Below are 14,098 nucleotides of genomic sequence, written 5' to 3' on the forward strand. Positions count from 1 at the left end.
ACAAGCCTTATTGTCATAAATTAGTACTAACTTTTACATGTTCAGATGTGTGCCCACCTGCTGTTCATGCCAGTCATCCCCTGTAGCCATCTCATGATAGACCCTTACTGTCAGAGACCAGGTTGAGACGAGGGAGTGTCTCCGTGACAGAGGGCTTCAGCCTCAGCGACTTGTGCCAGGAGCGCTGTGCCAAGTAACACGTCCATGCCCTAACTTACTAAACTGGCAACCAGAACTGAAAGGGGTAAACTCTAGTCGATTTTATTACTGAGGTGTAACCTATGTACAAGTTGAGTATATATATAGTTACAACGAGGGCGGGTCCGCAAATGGCGGAGCTGAGCTAACGGGGTTAGACATTAGCCGATTGAATATTACCGACGAGTCGGGTTACAGGGTTAACAGAATGGTAGGTGATAACCCAGAAATGGAAAGGAGGGATAGGCCCGAAGGTGGGCTTTGCAGGGCAAGCGAGTGTATTGCCCAGCGGAGGCGGGAGTGCACTAGTGGACATCGGAGCTGTCTGGAAGCCTTCGGGGCTCCGTCCTTAGGGAGGTGTAGGTAATAAATTGAAAAGAGGGGGTGGTGACCATCGAGGGGTACCGAGGTGATTGCGGAATATGGGAGCTCCAAGGTTAGTGAAGAAGGAGCAGAGGTAGACTGGAGGGATCAGAGGGATCGGAGGGAGTGGAAGTCGATGGCCGGGGATGGATATGACAGTATCCCCTTCTTAGGCCTGAACCCTTGAAGGCCCAGAATTAGTAAGGTGAGGGGAGCTGTACTTACAGAAAAAAAAAATGAAAACGGAAGTGAGGAGTGGAGAGGAAGGGAGAGATGGGAGAGGAGTCGGGGTTCCTAAGGGGCTTCGGGTCCAGGCTTATCTGGGTACCGAGAGTGGAACACTTTGACGAGGTCGGAGGCGTGATCAAGTTCGCTGGCAAGGAGCCATTGTGTCTCCTTGTCGGTCCCTTCATAGCCTAGCCACTTGACCAGGTAGAGCAACTTGTTGCATCTACGTTGGTCGATCTTGGAGTCGAGTATCTCCTCGATCTCGAACTCCATCTCACCTTCGATTTCTATGGGTGGCGGAGGTGGCTGGTGGTGGTTCGGAATGATGTTTGGGATGGAGGGTTCGATCTGCGAGACATGGAATACCGGGTGAATGGCTCGCATGTTTTCCAGCAGGTGGAGAGTGAGGGAGTGAGTTCCTATGCGGGCAATGATCTCGACTGGGCCGAGGTTTTTCTCGGAGAGCTTTTTGGAAGGTCAGGTGGAGCGGAAATACTTGGCCTTTACATAGACCGAGGTTCCTACTTTGAAAGCTGGGGCAGGACTCCGATGGGAGTCTGCCAGGCCCTGATAACGGATCTGAGCGAGGTGCATTTCCTCACAAAGGAAGTGATGGAGGGAGTCGAGATCTACAGAGTACTCCTGGGCGCATACTGATGTCAGATCTCGCTCCGGGTGAACGGTGATGTTCGGATGGTAGCCTTTGTTGGCGAAGAACGGGGAGATGCCTGTGGTGGCATTCGGAGTGTTGTTGTATGCGAACTCCGCGAGAGGCAGGAGTTTGGACCAATTGTCCTGCTGGTAGTTACTGTAGATGCGCAGGTACTGCTCGAGCGTCTGGTTCCTCCGTTCGGTCTAACCGTCTCCTTCTGGATGATAACCGGAGGTGAAGTGGAGGTGGATGTCGAGGGCCTTACCAAGCGAATGGAAAAAATGAGAGACAAACTCCGGGCCCCTGTTGGAGGTGATGTGGGAAGGAACTCCGTGCTTGGAGAACACATGGAGGAGGAAGAGCTTGGCCAGTTCCGGAGAGGTGATGGTATCATGGGTAGGAATGAAAATGCACTGTTTAGACAGGCGGTCCATGATGACCAAGATGGAAGTGAATCCGGAAGAGCAGATGGAGTTCCAAGGACGTTCGGGGATGGGGAGTTGTTTGAGCAAGCCGTAAGGCTTATGACGGGGGACTTTGGCATGGGCACAAGAAGTGCAGGAGGAGACGTAGCTCTTGACGAAGTTACAGATGCCCGGCCAGGTATACTCACGACGTACTAGGTCCAGAGTCCGGTTTTGACCGAAGTGTCCGGAAAGTTGGTGGTCGTGTTTGTCTCGCAAAATGCAGAGACGGAGATCGTTGGAATCCGGAACGTAAATGCGGTTGTCCAGCCTTAACAGGCCTTCAGCATCGACGGACCAGCGGGAATTGGGGAGGTTGGGGGAAGCGAGATGAGAAGAGATTGTGGTATCGGAGGAGAGGGAGGCTAGAATGTCTCAATGGAGAGCCTCTGTGTCGACAAGTATGGCTGCTCGGATTACTGTGGCAGCTAGGAACGTAGCTTGTAAGGACGCAGTGAGCTGTTCCGAAGTGAAGACCGGTCGGAAGTTCTGCAGGTTGATGTGAGCGTAGTCCATATCCCCTTCTTTGGGATAGACGTCCCAGCGTCTAGTCAACGCATCTGGTTTTACTCCGAGTCTTCCGGGGCGGAATCGGACAGTCATGTGGAACTGGGAGAGGAACTCTGACCAGCGGGCTTGCCACCGGGTCAAGAGTTTGGTGGTGGAAAAATACTCGAGGTTCTTGTGGTCGGTAACGACATCGATTGGAGTTCCTGAACCTTCAAGGTAGTGACACCACGATCAGAATGCGTCATGGATGGCGAGCAGTTCCTTATCATGGGTGTTGTAGTTGAGCTCCAGTGCCGAGAGTGTTCTAGAGCGGAAAGCGACAGGGCGAATCTCTCCGTCATCACAACGGATGGACAGGATTCCGGAGATCGCGTAATTGGAGGCGTCAGTTTCTACAATGAGGGGGGCGTCGGGTAACCAATGTGTCAGGATAGGAGCAGAAGTGAAGGCTTCTTTCAAGGTGTTGAAAGCAGAGCGACAGTCGTCAGAGAATAACCAGGGAGCTCCTTTACGCATAAGGCGCGTCAGGGGGACCACAATGTCGGAGTATTGGTGGATGAAACACCGATAGAAGTTAGCGAAGCCAAGGAAGGACTGGACATCCTTGACTTTATGGGGCTTGGGCCAATCTTGGATGGCTTTGACCTTCTCGATGGACATGGTGAGTCCGGAAGGAGAAAGGCAGTATCCGAGATATTCCATAGTGTCCGTATGAAATTCGCATTTCTTTGGATTGGCATATAGGCTGTGTTTGCGGAGTCTCCTAAGAACTTCTTGGACATGCTCCTGATGTGAAGCCATGTCTTCCGAGTAGGTAAGGATGTCATCTAGGTAGACTACCACAGAAACGTCCAAGAGGTCGGCAAAGATCGTGTTGACGAATCGCTGGAAGGCCGTGGGTGCATGCATGAGACCGAATGGCATGACAAGCCACTCATAGGAACCATAGCGCATGCGGAAGGAAGTCTTCCATTCATTGCCTGCTGCAATGCGAACCAGGTGGTAAGCATACCGGAGGTCGAGTCTGGTGTAGACTGTGGCACGGCTAGGTGCGTCAAGGAGGTCGGAGATGTGGGGGAGTGGATAGCGATCCTTTTTGGTGATCTTGTTCAGCCCTCGGAAGTCAACGCAGAGATGGAGGGATCCGTCCTTCTTGTGGATGAAGAGAACCGGTGCTGCGTGAGCGGAAGTAGCGGGACAAATAAACCCGGAGGCAAGGTGTTCATCTAAGAATGCCCAGAGGGCCTCAAGTTCCGAAGTAGAGAGAGAGTACATGGTACCCAAGGGTGGTGAAGTGCCTTCCTCAAGGTCGATCTTCAGGTCGTGCTCACAGTGCGGTGCCAGCGTCAAGGCTTTGCTCTTACTGAACACATCCGCGAACTCGTGATACTCCTTCGGAATGGCTGAGAGGTCAACGGAATCGGTGTGGGATGAGGCAGCCCTCAAGCGGCTGTCCTCGGAAGGGATGGTTAGGCTGAAGGATACCGATCCTTCAAGTCGACAAGCCTTCACGAACGCGGAACGGCTGACGAACTCGATAGATGGTAACGGAGGAATGGGAGCCTGTGACTGAGGTGCTGGTGGAACATCAGATGGTTGGATGTCGGACGACGGCAGTGGTGCCGGAGACGACGGGGGAGAGCTCAGAGTAACTGTCTTGGTAGGTTCGGAAGTTCGGAACGTAATACTGCTTGAGACCCAGTCAATCAATGGATTGTAGCGGGTAAGCCAGTTGTGTCCTAGGACTAGGGAACATGATCCATCCAGCAATGTGACAAAGAAAGTCGTGGGGGTGATGTTTCCGGAAGCGAAGCGGAGGGGAATATCAATGGCACGGGTTATGATTGAGTTGGTGCTACCGTTGAATAGGCATAGTTGTAGGGGTTTAATCTGATATGTCTTCAAGGCCAGCTTCTTTACGAATGTGTCGTCGATGAAGCAGTCCGAAGACCCAGAGTCTATGAGTGCGGGTACGTTCTCATAGGAGCGGAAAAGTTTATTTTGTGTCCTATCATTGGACGGAGGAGAAGGGACAGGAGAAGAGAAAGAAGAGAAACGGAGAGAGGTGGATCAATCTACGGAAGTAGTTGGAGGGGGCGGTGGAGAGAGTGGTACATCAGCAACACTATCTACAACGGGTAGAACATTAACCGGAGGGTCAACATTGAGAGGAGAAAATAGACCATTTGAAAGAGAAAAAGAAACAGGAATATGGAGGGAGGATAAGTCGGAGATGGAAGACGCGTTTAAACGCACTTCTTTGAGTGCACAGAGGGAAGGATCGCAACCCCCGGTCCGTGCGGAGTCCACGGGGGTGCGGACTAATTTTTTGCTTCTGCAGAAGCGGATCCTTGCTCCTTGGTCTGGGCCGAACGGGCCTTAGACGCGCAAGAAGAAGACTTGGGACAGTCCTTGACCATGTGGCCAGACTGGCCGCAGAACATACAAAGTTTCTCGTCGAGACGATGCTTACGCTCTTGTGGCGTGAGCTTGCCGTTGTCTCCGAGTTTTGATGAAAGGTCCGGTTTAGCGGAGCTGGCCTCGGACTTCTTATTGTCCTTCGGAGGCTTGCTACCGGAAGCGGAGTTGAAAGAGGAGGAGGAAGGGACGGGGTCGGAACGAGAAGCAGCAGTGGACTTGTCGAAAACGTTAGAGGAGGAGGGTTTCGCATGACGTGTAACTTCAGATTTACGCTCCCAATAGCACGCATCGAAAGTTTGCGACAAGGTGCGAAGTTCAGAAAGAGTAGAAGGTTTACCTACTCTAGCAATATCGTCCTTGATACGTTCCGGCAATCCGTTATAGAAAAAACGACGAAGCGTGGCTTCTCCGTATCCATGAAGTTGAGAGGCGTGTCAGTTGAACTCGACGACGTACTTATTGATGTGGTGCCTGTCCTTCATGTCCAGGGTCATTAGTTGAACTTCGGCGTCGCCCACAGGATCGTGAGGACCGAAGTTGGTTTGAAGTTCGTTGACGAATTCTTGATAGTTATTCATCCATCGTGGACGAAGCATAGAATTTTGATCGAATAATAGATCCGGCTCGAACCAATCGAGGGCCATTCCCTTGAGATAGGACTGTGCGAAGATGACCTTAGCGCGGTCGCTAGCAAAAGCGAGGGGACGGTCCTGGAAATTAAGTTCACATTGGACCAGAAATACTCGGAGTTCTCAGGGATCTTTCCCGTCGAACTGTTCAGGCTCACAGACCTTAGTCCGGAGAGCGGAGGATGGTGGACATGGTGGACGTCCGGTGTGACGAGCCAAGCTGGCAATGGCTTGGGCTAATTGTGCAATAGCCACGTTGGGGATGGGTTCGGCATCGTCGGCAGTTGGGACAGTGGGGATGGGAGGATCAGCAGGAGGGTCAACGAAGTCAGGGACCTCGGAACCGAGTCCAAAGAAGTGAACGGGGTCTATGGGTTGTTCCGTGGTGTCTCCGAAATCGGAATCTGCAACTGGTGATTGATTCCTAACGGGACGCATGATCGGAGTTGATGGGAGCGGGGTTTCTAGATTAGAAAAGCTACGAAACTCAACTGGGTTTCTCACCAATTGACTAGGACCAGGCTGTGAAGGTTCTGGGGAAGGTGAGGCAGAGTTGGGAACTAATGTACGTAGTTGCGAACGAGTGCGAGGGGCTTTTGGTGCCATACAAGACGTGTACTAGTCAGCGAGTAATAAAATACTGTCAGAGACCAGGTTGAGACGAGGGAGTGTCTCCGTGACAGAGGGCTTCGGCCTCAGCGACTTGTGCCAGGAGCGCTGTGCCAAGTAACACGTCCGTGCCCTAACTTACTAAACTGGCAACCAGAACTGAAAGGGGTAAACTCTAGTCGATTTTATTACTGAGGTGTAACCTATGTACAAGTTGAGTATATATATAGTTACAATGAGGGCGGGTCCGCAAACGGCGGAGCAGAGCTAATGGGGTTAGACATTAGCCGATTGAATATTACCGACGAGTCGGGTTACAGGGTTAACGGAATGGTAGGCGATAACCCAGAAACGGAAAGGAGGGATAGGCCCGAAGGTGGGCTTTGCAGGGCAAGCGTGTTACAGGAATGGGTTCCGGGGAACCCAACCTGAACCGTTCGGCTCACTAATGGAGGTGGCGGTATAGCCATCGGAGGGAGAGTGGAATGGGATGAGTGTCTGGAAGTACAACCTGTGGGTTGGCCAACAGTAACTTGGCACTCCTGGGAGCGTACCGGTAGCGAGTATGATGTGGGCTCCTTGAGGGAGCCTCCTGGCTGTCTGCTAACGGGGACTTGGCGCTCCTGGGAGCGTGCCAGTAGCAGGTGTGCTGGGAGTGGTTGGCTAGCGGTGACTTGGCGCTCAATGGAGCGTACCGGTAGTGCGGGATACTGGGACTCCCAAAGGGAGTCACCCAGTTGGTGGCTATCGGTGACTTGGCACTCACAGGAGCGTACCGGTAGCAGGAGTTGTTGGGGAAAGCGGGCTGGTGGACCAGTGCACGGTAGTGGGTGACTGTGGGAAGTGGGACCCGCGGGTGCGTGGCCAGGCATCCTGGAGCTGCCTGGACCATATCCCTCTCCTAAGGAGGTGGGATAGGCTACAGTTCCTGAAAGGGAACTTCTGGTTGGATGGGAGTGACCGCTCAACCACCCGGTGGACTGGTGGGAGTGGGCTGCAGGAGGTTGGGCATGGGAATGCCCTCCTCGTTGCGGTTTTGTCATGGAGAGGATGAATAGGGAGGTGGACATGGTTCCAGGGTTACAGGTTGAGTTTACAGTGGTGGCACAATGGTGAAGATGTTACAATCGCGGTACAAGGTTTGTGGGTTATGTATTCGATAATGAGAAAACATCTCGGCAATTGCCATACATGTCATATGACTTGTATCTATCTAATTCAAAGGTCGTAATGGCCAAGGGAAGTCCCTTGGAAATCAACAAATCCCCCAGCCAGCACCAAAACCCAGTGGGAAAGCTTGGCATGGGGTTTGACAATGAAATAAAGGTGGAGGGACCAAATGTTTGAATGTTCAGTCATGGACCATAAGATTCTAGGTCCATTCCTATAACAAAGCGAGTGTATTGCCCAGCGGAGGCGGGAGTGCGCTAGCGGATGTTGGAGCTGTCCGGAAGCCTTCGGGGCTCCTGTCATATCCATCCCCGGCCATCGACTTCCGGTTCCTCCGACCCCTCCAGTCTAACTCCGCTCCTCCCTCACTAACCTCGGAGCTCCCGTATTCCGCAATCCTCTCGGTACCCCTCGATGGTCACCACCCCCTCATTTCAATTTATTACCTACGCCTCCCTAAGTACGGAGCCCCGAAGACTTCCGGACAGCTCCAACGTCCGCTAGCGCACTCCTGCCTCCGCTGGGCAATACACTCGCCTGCCCTGCAGAGCCCACCTTCGGGCCTATCCCTCCTTTCCGTTTCTGGGTTATCGCCTGCCTTTCCGCTAACCCCGCGACCCGACTCGTCGGTAATATTCAGTCGGCTAATGTTTAAACCCTGTTAGCTCCGCTCCGTTCGGCTCCGCCAATTGCGGACCCGTCTTCGCTGTAACCATATATATATCCCACTTGTACATAGGTTACACCCCAGTAATAAAATCAACTAGAGTTACCCCCCCTTCGGTTCTGATTGCCAGTCAGTAAGTTAGGGCACGGACGTGTCACTAGGCACAGTGCTCTTGGCAGAAGTCGCTGAGGCCAAAGCCCTCCATCACGGAGACTCTCCCTCATCTCGAATCTGGTCTCTGACAGCTCCGTACTTAGGGAGGTGTAGGTAATAAATTGAAAAGAGGGGGTGGTGACCATTGAGGGGTACCGAGGTGATTGCGGAATATGGGAGCTCCGAGGTTAGTGAAGAAGGAGCAGAGGTAGACCGGAGGGATCGGAGGGATCGGAGGGAGTGGAAGTCAATGGCCGGGGATGGATATGACACTTACGTCACCCTCAGCTGTGAAGACCTTGTACAGGGCGAAGTCCATTTCACCATCAAAACTCGGGTTCTGGAACAGAAATTCCAAGCATTCAATCGGGTTTCAATGCCACCACTCCTGTGGTTCTAGGGGTGCATCATCCATAACGATTGTCTCCTTATGCCATCCTGGCACTCCTGGCATAGACTTTACTTTCCCATACATCGTATCAGCTGACCCAAAGCTGAAAGGCCAATCTTGGACCTATTACAAATAAGCAATTTCTTTAATCATGAAGCCCAATGTACATATTTAAGGTTCAAGAACTCGTTGATCACTCCCTTTGAGATTCCCGTTGTGCTCAACCACCTCACTACCTCCCACTCACCTTCACTATCCCATGGCCACCACTCATTTCCTACACTCTCCATTTTTTGTAGTCAATCCCATAGTGTGATAGAAGAGAAAGGGAAGGTCCAGCCAGCGTGCACATCTACTTCCATGCGGTGCCCCTTGCAAATGTCATCTTGGCCATTATAATTGTCATTTCCACTGTCATATGTGTTGCCTTGGTTGTCGCAAGCATCATCACTGCCATGTGCACCACCAGCATCGTTCCCGCTGTCATGAGCGTCGAATTCACTGCCATGAGGGCCATAATCATCAGTCTCATCTTGGCCATTGGGGCAGAGGAGTCAGCTACCACTACTGCCCCATTCATCTCCTGACAGCGGACGGTGGTGCTTATCTGCAACATTAGTGAGTGATCGGTTTAACCACCAAATAGCTACTTACAGCCTGTCATATCATGTCGGTGCAAATTTGATTTAACGCGAGAAACTAAGCTTCGTTTTTCTTTTTCCCTGCATTCTTTGTTGTGCCAGATATGATTGCTCAGGCCGCCACCTCATCGGGAGAAGAACCGCTTGCAGAATGGGCAGAAGACATGCTCGCCCAGTGCTAGGCTCAGGGTGTTCGACATTGTTCCCGAAGGTCGGACTTTGAATCTTAAAATGGGTTTCAAATTTCAACTCATTTCAATTCTTTCTTTTCATTCATCCCCCATCGTATGAGTCCCCACAAATGCCTCCTAAAGGTATCAACACCTGTGCACGAACTGGCAATGCTAAACCTAAGGCAGTTGACCTGACAAACTCGGCCGAGTGTCATATCCATACAATCCCGACCTCCGCTCCGGGCTCCCGGAACTCCGAACTCCGACTTCCGGAGCCCTACTCCCCCTCCATCACCTTCTCCTTGCCGACTCCCAAGAGGTTATCCCACCTCCGGCTCGGACACCACCTTCGGTCCGACTCCGGAACATTCCGGGTCCGACCCCAACCTCGACACCTTCTAGACGAGTACGCAAAACCTATGCTCCCGACTCCGGACCTCCGCTCCGGAATCCTGTTCACGTCTCTGTCTCCGGAACCTCTGGTCTTAGCTCCGACCTCGGACTTTGACCCCACCTCCGCTTATACCCATTGTATTGGTTAGCTCATTCCATTTAATTATGTTTGCCAATATTCCGGAGTTTAACTTCCGAGTTCGGACTTTCCGGACTTATGTCGGACCTTGCAACTATTGCATTGTCCTATTCAATTCCGCTATTCTCCCTCATTCCTATTTGGGCTGCTGCATCCTTTCTATTCAGTCAGCTAGCCATTCCCCACTCCCAACCTCCTTCCTTCCTCCTTGGGCCTTGGCCCTTCATTCCTCCTTTGAGAAACACCATTGAGTCAAACCCTTGACCCTCGGTGTTGTTCCCCTTTCCATCTCCCTTTGTCTCCTTTCGTCCTACCCTCGCTCCTTTTGATTCCGGACCCCTCCTTATATACAATGGACATAGTAACTTGTAACCTCAGTCCGAAATCGACTTGAATTCCCCCCAAGAGACTTTCCCTCTGCTAGATCCGAAATTAGGGACCCCTAGGACAACCAGCAATGGCACAGCGCTCTGCCTGAGTCGCTGAGGCCGAGGTCCTTCCACGCTAAGTCTCCGATTCCGCTCCAGAGTCGTCTGAATCCGCAAGTTCTAACACCGAGCCGGCCATTCCTCATCAACCCACTCTGAACCAGTGACAAAAGAATCAAGAGCACGGACGAAAAGTGGCCAAGATGAGGAAGGCTAATCTTGCAACCAAAAAGGCTCAAGCTGCAAACACTAGCGTGTTGGATGGAATTGGGGTGGGGGGTTCCCAGCCTAGGGTTGCTGAGGGTTTGGCTTCTGAGGCCCTGTCCTGCGAAACCACTCCTGCCATGTTGGATAGCAACTCTCAAACTATGCACCAACCATCTGTGCCTCCGTCGGATCCAGAAACCTACTGGAAACGGAAAGCAGCCTCCATCAATTCAGGCAGGGTCAGGACGCTCATGGGACCGCCCATAAATTCCCCAACCACCCATTCTTATTCAGTGGCTGGGATGAAGCGCAAATTTCCTGATGATGTAGCAGGATCAGTACAGTGTAAGTTGGGATCAAATTGTCATTTCTAATTGTAGTGGCCCTCACACTGCTATATAGCAAACCCTGAGATGATTCCTGGTCATCCCAATAAGGTTTTGATGTCAACATCGGTGCAACTTCAAAATGTATGTATGACAGCTGGTTCATCACTGTAAGGCCAGTTGGGGTGCTGGCCTGGGTTGACTCAATCCTCAGAATGTCGAGATCTAGGCTGTATGGAGCTTATGATTTGACATTGGGGTGAGGGTAAAGAGTGAAGAACCCTTTACCTGAGCCCGAGCCATACATATGTAAATACAGTTGTCTACTTTGTACACAAAGAATAAAGAACAAATAAAGAAAGCGCGCAAAGCGCGCATCACCGCTCTACCACCCATCCCTTACAATCACAAAGAAAAACGATGTTTTCTGCTTTCCCTTATAGGTACAAACTCGGGAATTCCCCATTCACCTTCCACCTTCATTTGACATGAATGGTAATCTGACGACGATGGCTCTTCATAATAATGCAATTGTAGGCAGGCATTCTATGTCTAGGCAGGGTTGCTAACTTTCTTGCATTGCTAGGCTGATCAGCTGTTGAACTCTCATTATCAGGCTGTCACTATGACACCTTTGAAAAGTCCGAGAATGGAGATGGGACTAGTTTCTATGGTAAGGGCTCACTAGTTTGAGTGCACCACACCCAGAAATGATTAAACATTGATCTAGCCTATGCCCACTGAACATCTTGAAGATGATGAAGAGGACATAAAACCAAAGATAGGAGCCCTTACAAAGAAGGAAGTCAAGGAATCCCTTGGTGGCATCGTGTATGATGAGATCACCACGATTTTGCTGACAACTCTATTTTCCGAATGTATGTTCCCAAGCCAAGGTTACTACTTAAGAATGGCTGCAAGGGAGATGACTGTCAGGGCACGCCGCCGCCACCGCTGCCACCTCCTTTCCTTTTCCCTCATCCTCTCATTCTCTCTTCTTTCCTTCTTCTCTTTTTCTTTTTCTATCTTTATACAGACGACCCCTCTTTCTTTCCTACACTTGTAGCACGGACGCGTCCGATGCTGAGCACCCTGTAGGGGCACCGCAACGCCGGACACACCGCGCACTCCTACTTGTATCTCCCCTCCAACACTCGGGATCGACTGCGGAGCCACCCGCAGTAACCCGGCTTCGTCCGAGGGTGACGTGGCACCCCCACGTGACCCGTTCACACATGTATATAAACTAAGCCGAAGCAGGACCGAAGAAGTAACCTTCTTCTCATTTCCCGCTTCAGGCAAGTACCCTAGTTTAGTCTAGCTTCCCACCCTAATAACAATACATTTCCTGCTTCAGCCTAAGAAGCCACACAGGGATGTAAGCCCGAGTAAGGGCTGCCCACTATACGGTCCCACCGCCCCGCCGCCGCCTGGGCCGCTAGCGCCGAGCGCTACGCTGCTACCCCTGCCTTCCTCGAGCCATCCTGACAATGACAAACATGATCGAAAGGCATAGTGACAGCAATTTGTTGGATGGGTTCACTGGCTACACCACTGAGGGGCTTCAACAGGTATGCATGTTGTTGCTCACTTTGTCAGAGACGGGATTATTGGAGTCGGAAGTACTGGATTGTGGCAGAGGTCTGTTGGAGTGCGCACGCGCGGATATGCGGGCGGAAATATGCGGCGCATCCGGAAGCACTGTTCAAGGTTAGCAGAGTGGGATCGCGGCCTCAGCGACTCAGGTGGAGCGCTGTGCCCTGAGCTTGACGTTTGGGGGAGATCCCATATTTACGGATTGACACTCACAGCGGACTTCAACAAGACTTGCAGGTGGAGCGGACCTGTAGGAGGAGCGCAGACTCCGCAAGCACAGACTCAGGGGGGGGAAGCCCCCTTTGCAGAAGGAGAGACTCAGACCAGACAGGGGGGGGGGTACTCTAGTTGATTTCAGACTAAGGTCCCCGAAAGTATTTACAGGATATAAATAGGCAGGAGGGAAACACAGAAGGACCGGTCGGTCCGGCGCAGTCCGGCACGGAAATAAGCGGGGATTGTCAAACTGAATGAAGGACAAGAGCCCAGGAAATGGGAGGCAATGAACTAAACAAAAGCGGATCAAGTGCCAATATTGACAGGTAATAAGAAGTGCATCAGCACATGGATCAAGTGCCAATATTGGCAAGTTAAGCGAATGAATGGATGAACAATATAGGCACTCGGCAAGGAATGAATGGTATGCTGCCGAGTGACAAGATGGCCAGAGAAAAGTGGAGGTCAGCGCGCGGCGCCGATACAAGTCTGCAAATAAGCGGGGTCAGTGCGGTGCCGACACAAGTCCGTGAAGGGACATGGAAATCAGCGCGGTGCTGACAAGTCCGCAACAGAGGGTGGTCCATCAGTGCCATCACAAACAAGGGCAGCATGATGGCCAGCAAGGTTGGAGGGGAGTGTTGGCCTGACCACAGGGTGTGGAGGGCAACCAGGAGTGGCAGAGGTCCAGAGGGTGTGGAGGTGGGCAGAGGTACAGATGCAGGTGGAGGTCCGGATGCGGGCAGAAGTCCGGATGCGGGTGGAGGTCTGGATGCAGTGCATGGTTGATAGGGCAGGGGGCCAGACATCGGATTGGGGGCTGGTTAGATTGGGTTTCGGGTCGGCAGATTCGCCTATTGGCATTGATTCGCCACTGACAGAGCCCCAGGATTTGTCAGTCGTGACACACTTGCTCAGTGCTTGTCATTTGCGAATTCACACTTGTGTAGTTCTGGAAAGATGTTTCGTCATTCCGCACGCGGATCAAGGCAAACAGTGCTATGCATGTTGCATTTCTTTACCAAGTCCCAACCAATGGGGACAAAAAGATGGCAAAGGCTATGGCTGCCCTTGCCTTGGAAAATGAGACCAATCTTTTCTTCTGTGAGTTTTACCCTGCAGGTGGACAGGTTTGCTCTATCCATGTCTGTGCCCACTCATTTATAACTCAATATGCATCCAGGCACATCGTGGTGCATTCAGTCACCCTGCACTGAAAGTCATTCTTTTGGAAACATTCAAGCTGCTACCTGCTCCAATTGTATTCTCAGATCAGATTGTTCCCAAACTCGTATCCTCCTTCCCAACGATGCTTTTAGCCTTTGCCGGCACAATTGTGAGTCATCTTCCCATTGGATTTGCCTCTGACTTTACTGACATTGTATATCCTTATTCTAGATCCATAATGTACTTGATTGTTATGTTGAGAATGGGACATACAATCGCAAGCTGAACTTGGACAACAAATACAAATGTTGGTTCAAGATCTATACCACTTGGATTAATGACTGGGTTTCACAATGA

General features: G+C 51.6%; 1 protein-coding gene across 1 annotated transcript; it reads left to right on the forward strand.

The window, feature by feature from the left end:
• Window positions 1-10,432: 10,432 nt before the first annotated feature.
• Window positions 10,433-14,098, forward strand: EI90DRAFT_3116792 (uncharacterized protein; the record flags this gene model as incomplete). The annotated part of the gene is made up of 8 exons (XM_039062924.1): window positions 10,433-10,781; window positions 10,839-10,906; window positions 11,206-11,295; window positions 11,349-11,435; window positions 11,493-11,640; window positions 13,601-13,704; window positions 13,758-13,910; window positions 13,973-14,098. 8 exons carry the CDS (start codon window positions 10,433-10,435, stop codon window positions 14,096-14,098), a joined length of 1,125 nt encoding a protein of 374 aa, XP_038922604.1.

Source organism: Cantharellus anzutake (assembly GCF_015039405.1).
Source record: "Cantharellus anzutake strain C23 chromosome Unknown EI90scaffold_4, whole genome shotgun sequence".
NCBI classification, from domain to species: domain Eukaryota; kingdom Fungi; phylum Basidiomycota; class Agaricomycetes; order Cantharellales; family Hydnaceae; genus Cantharellus; species Cantharellus anzutake.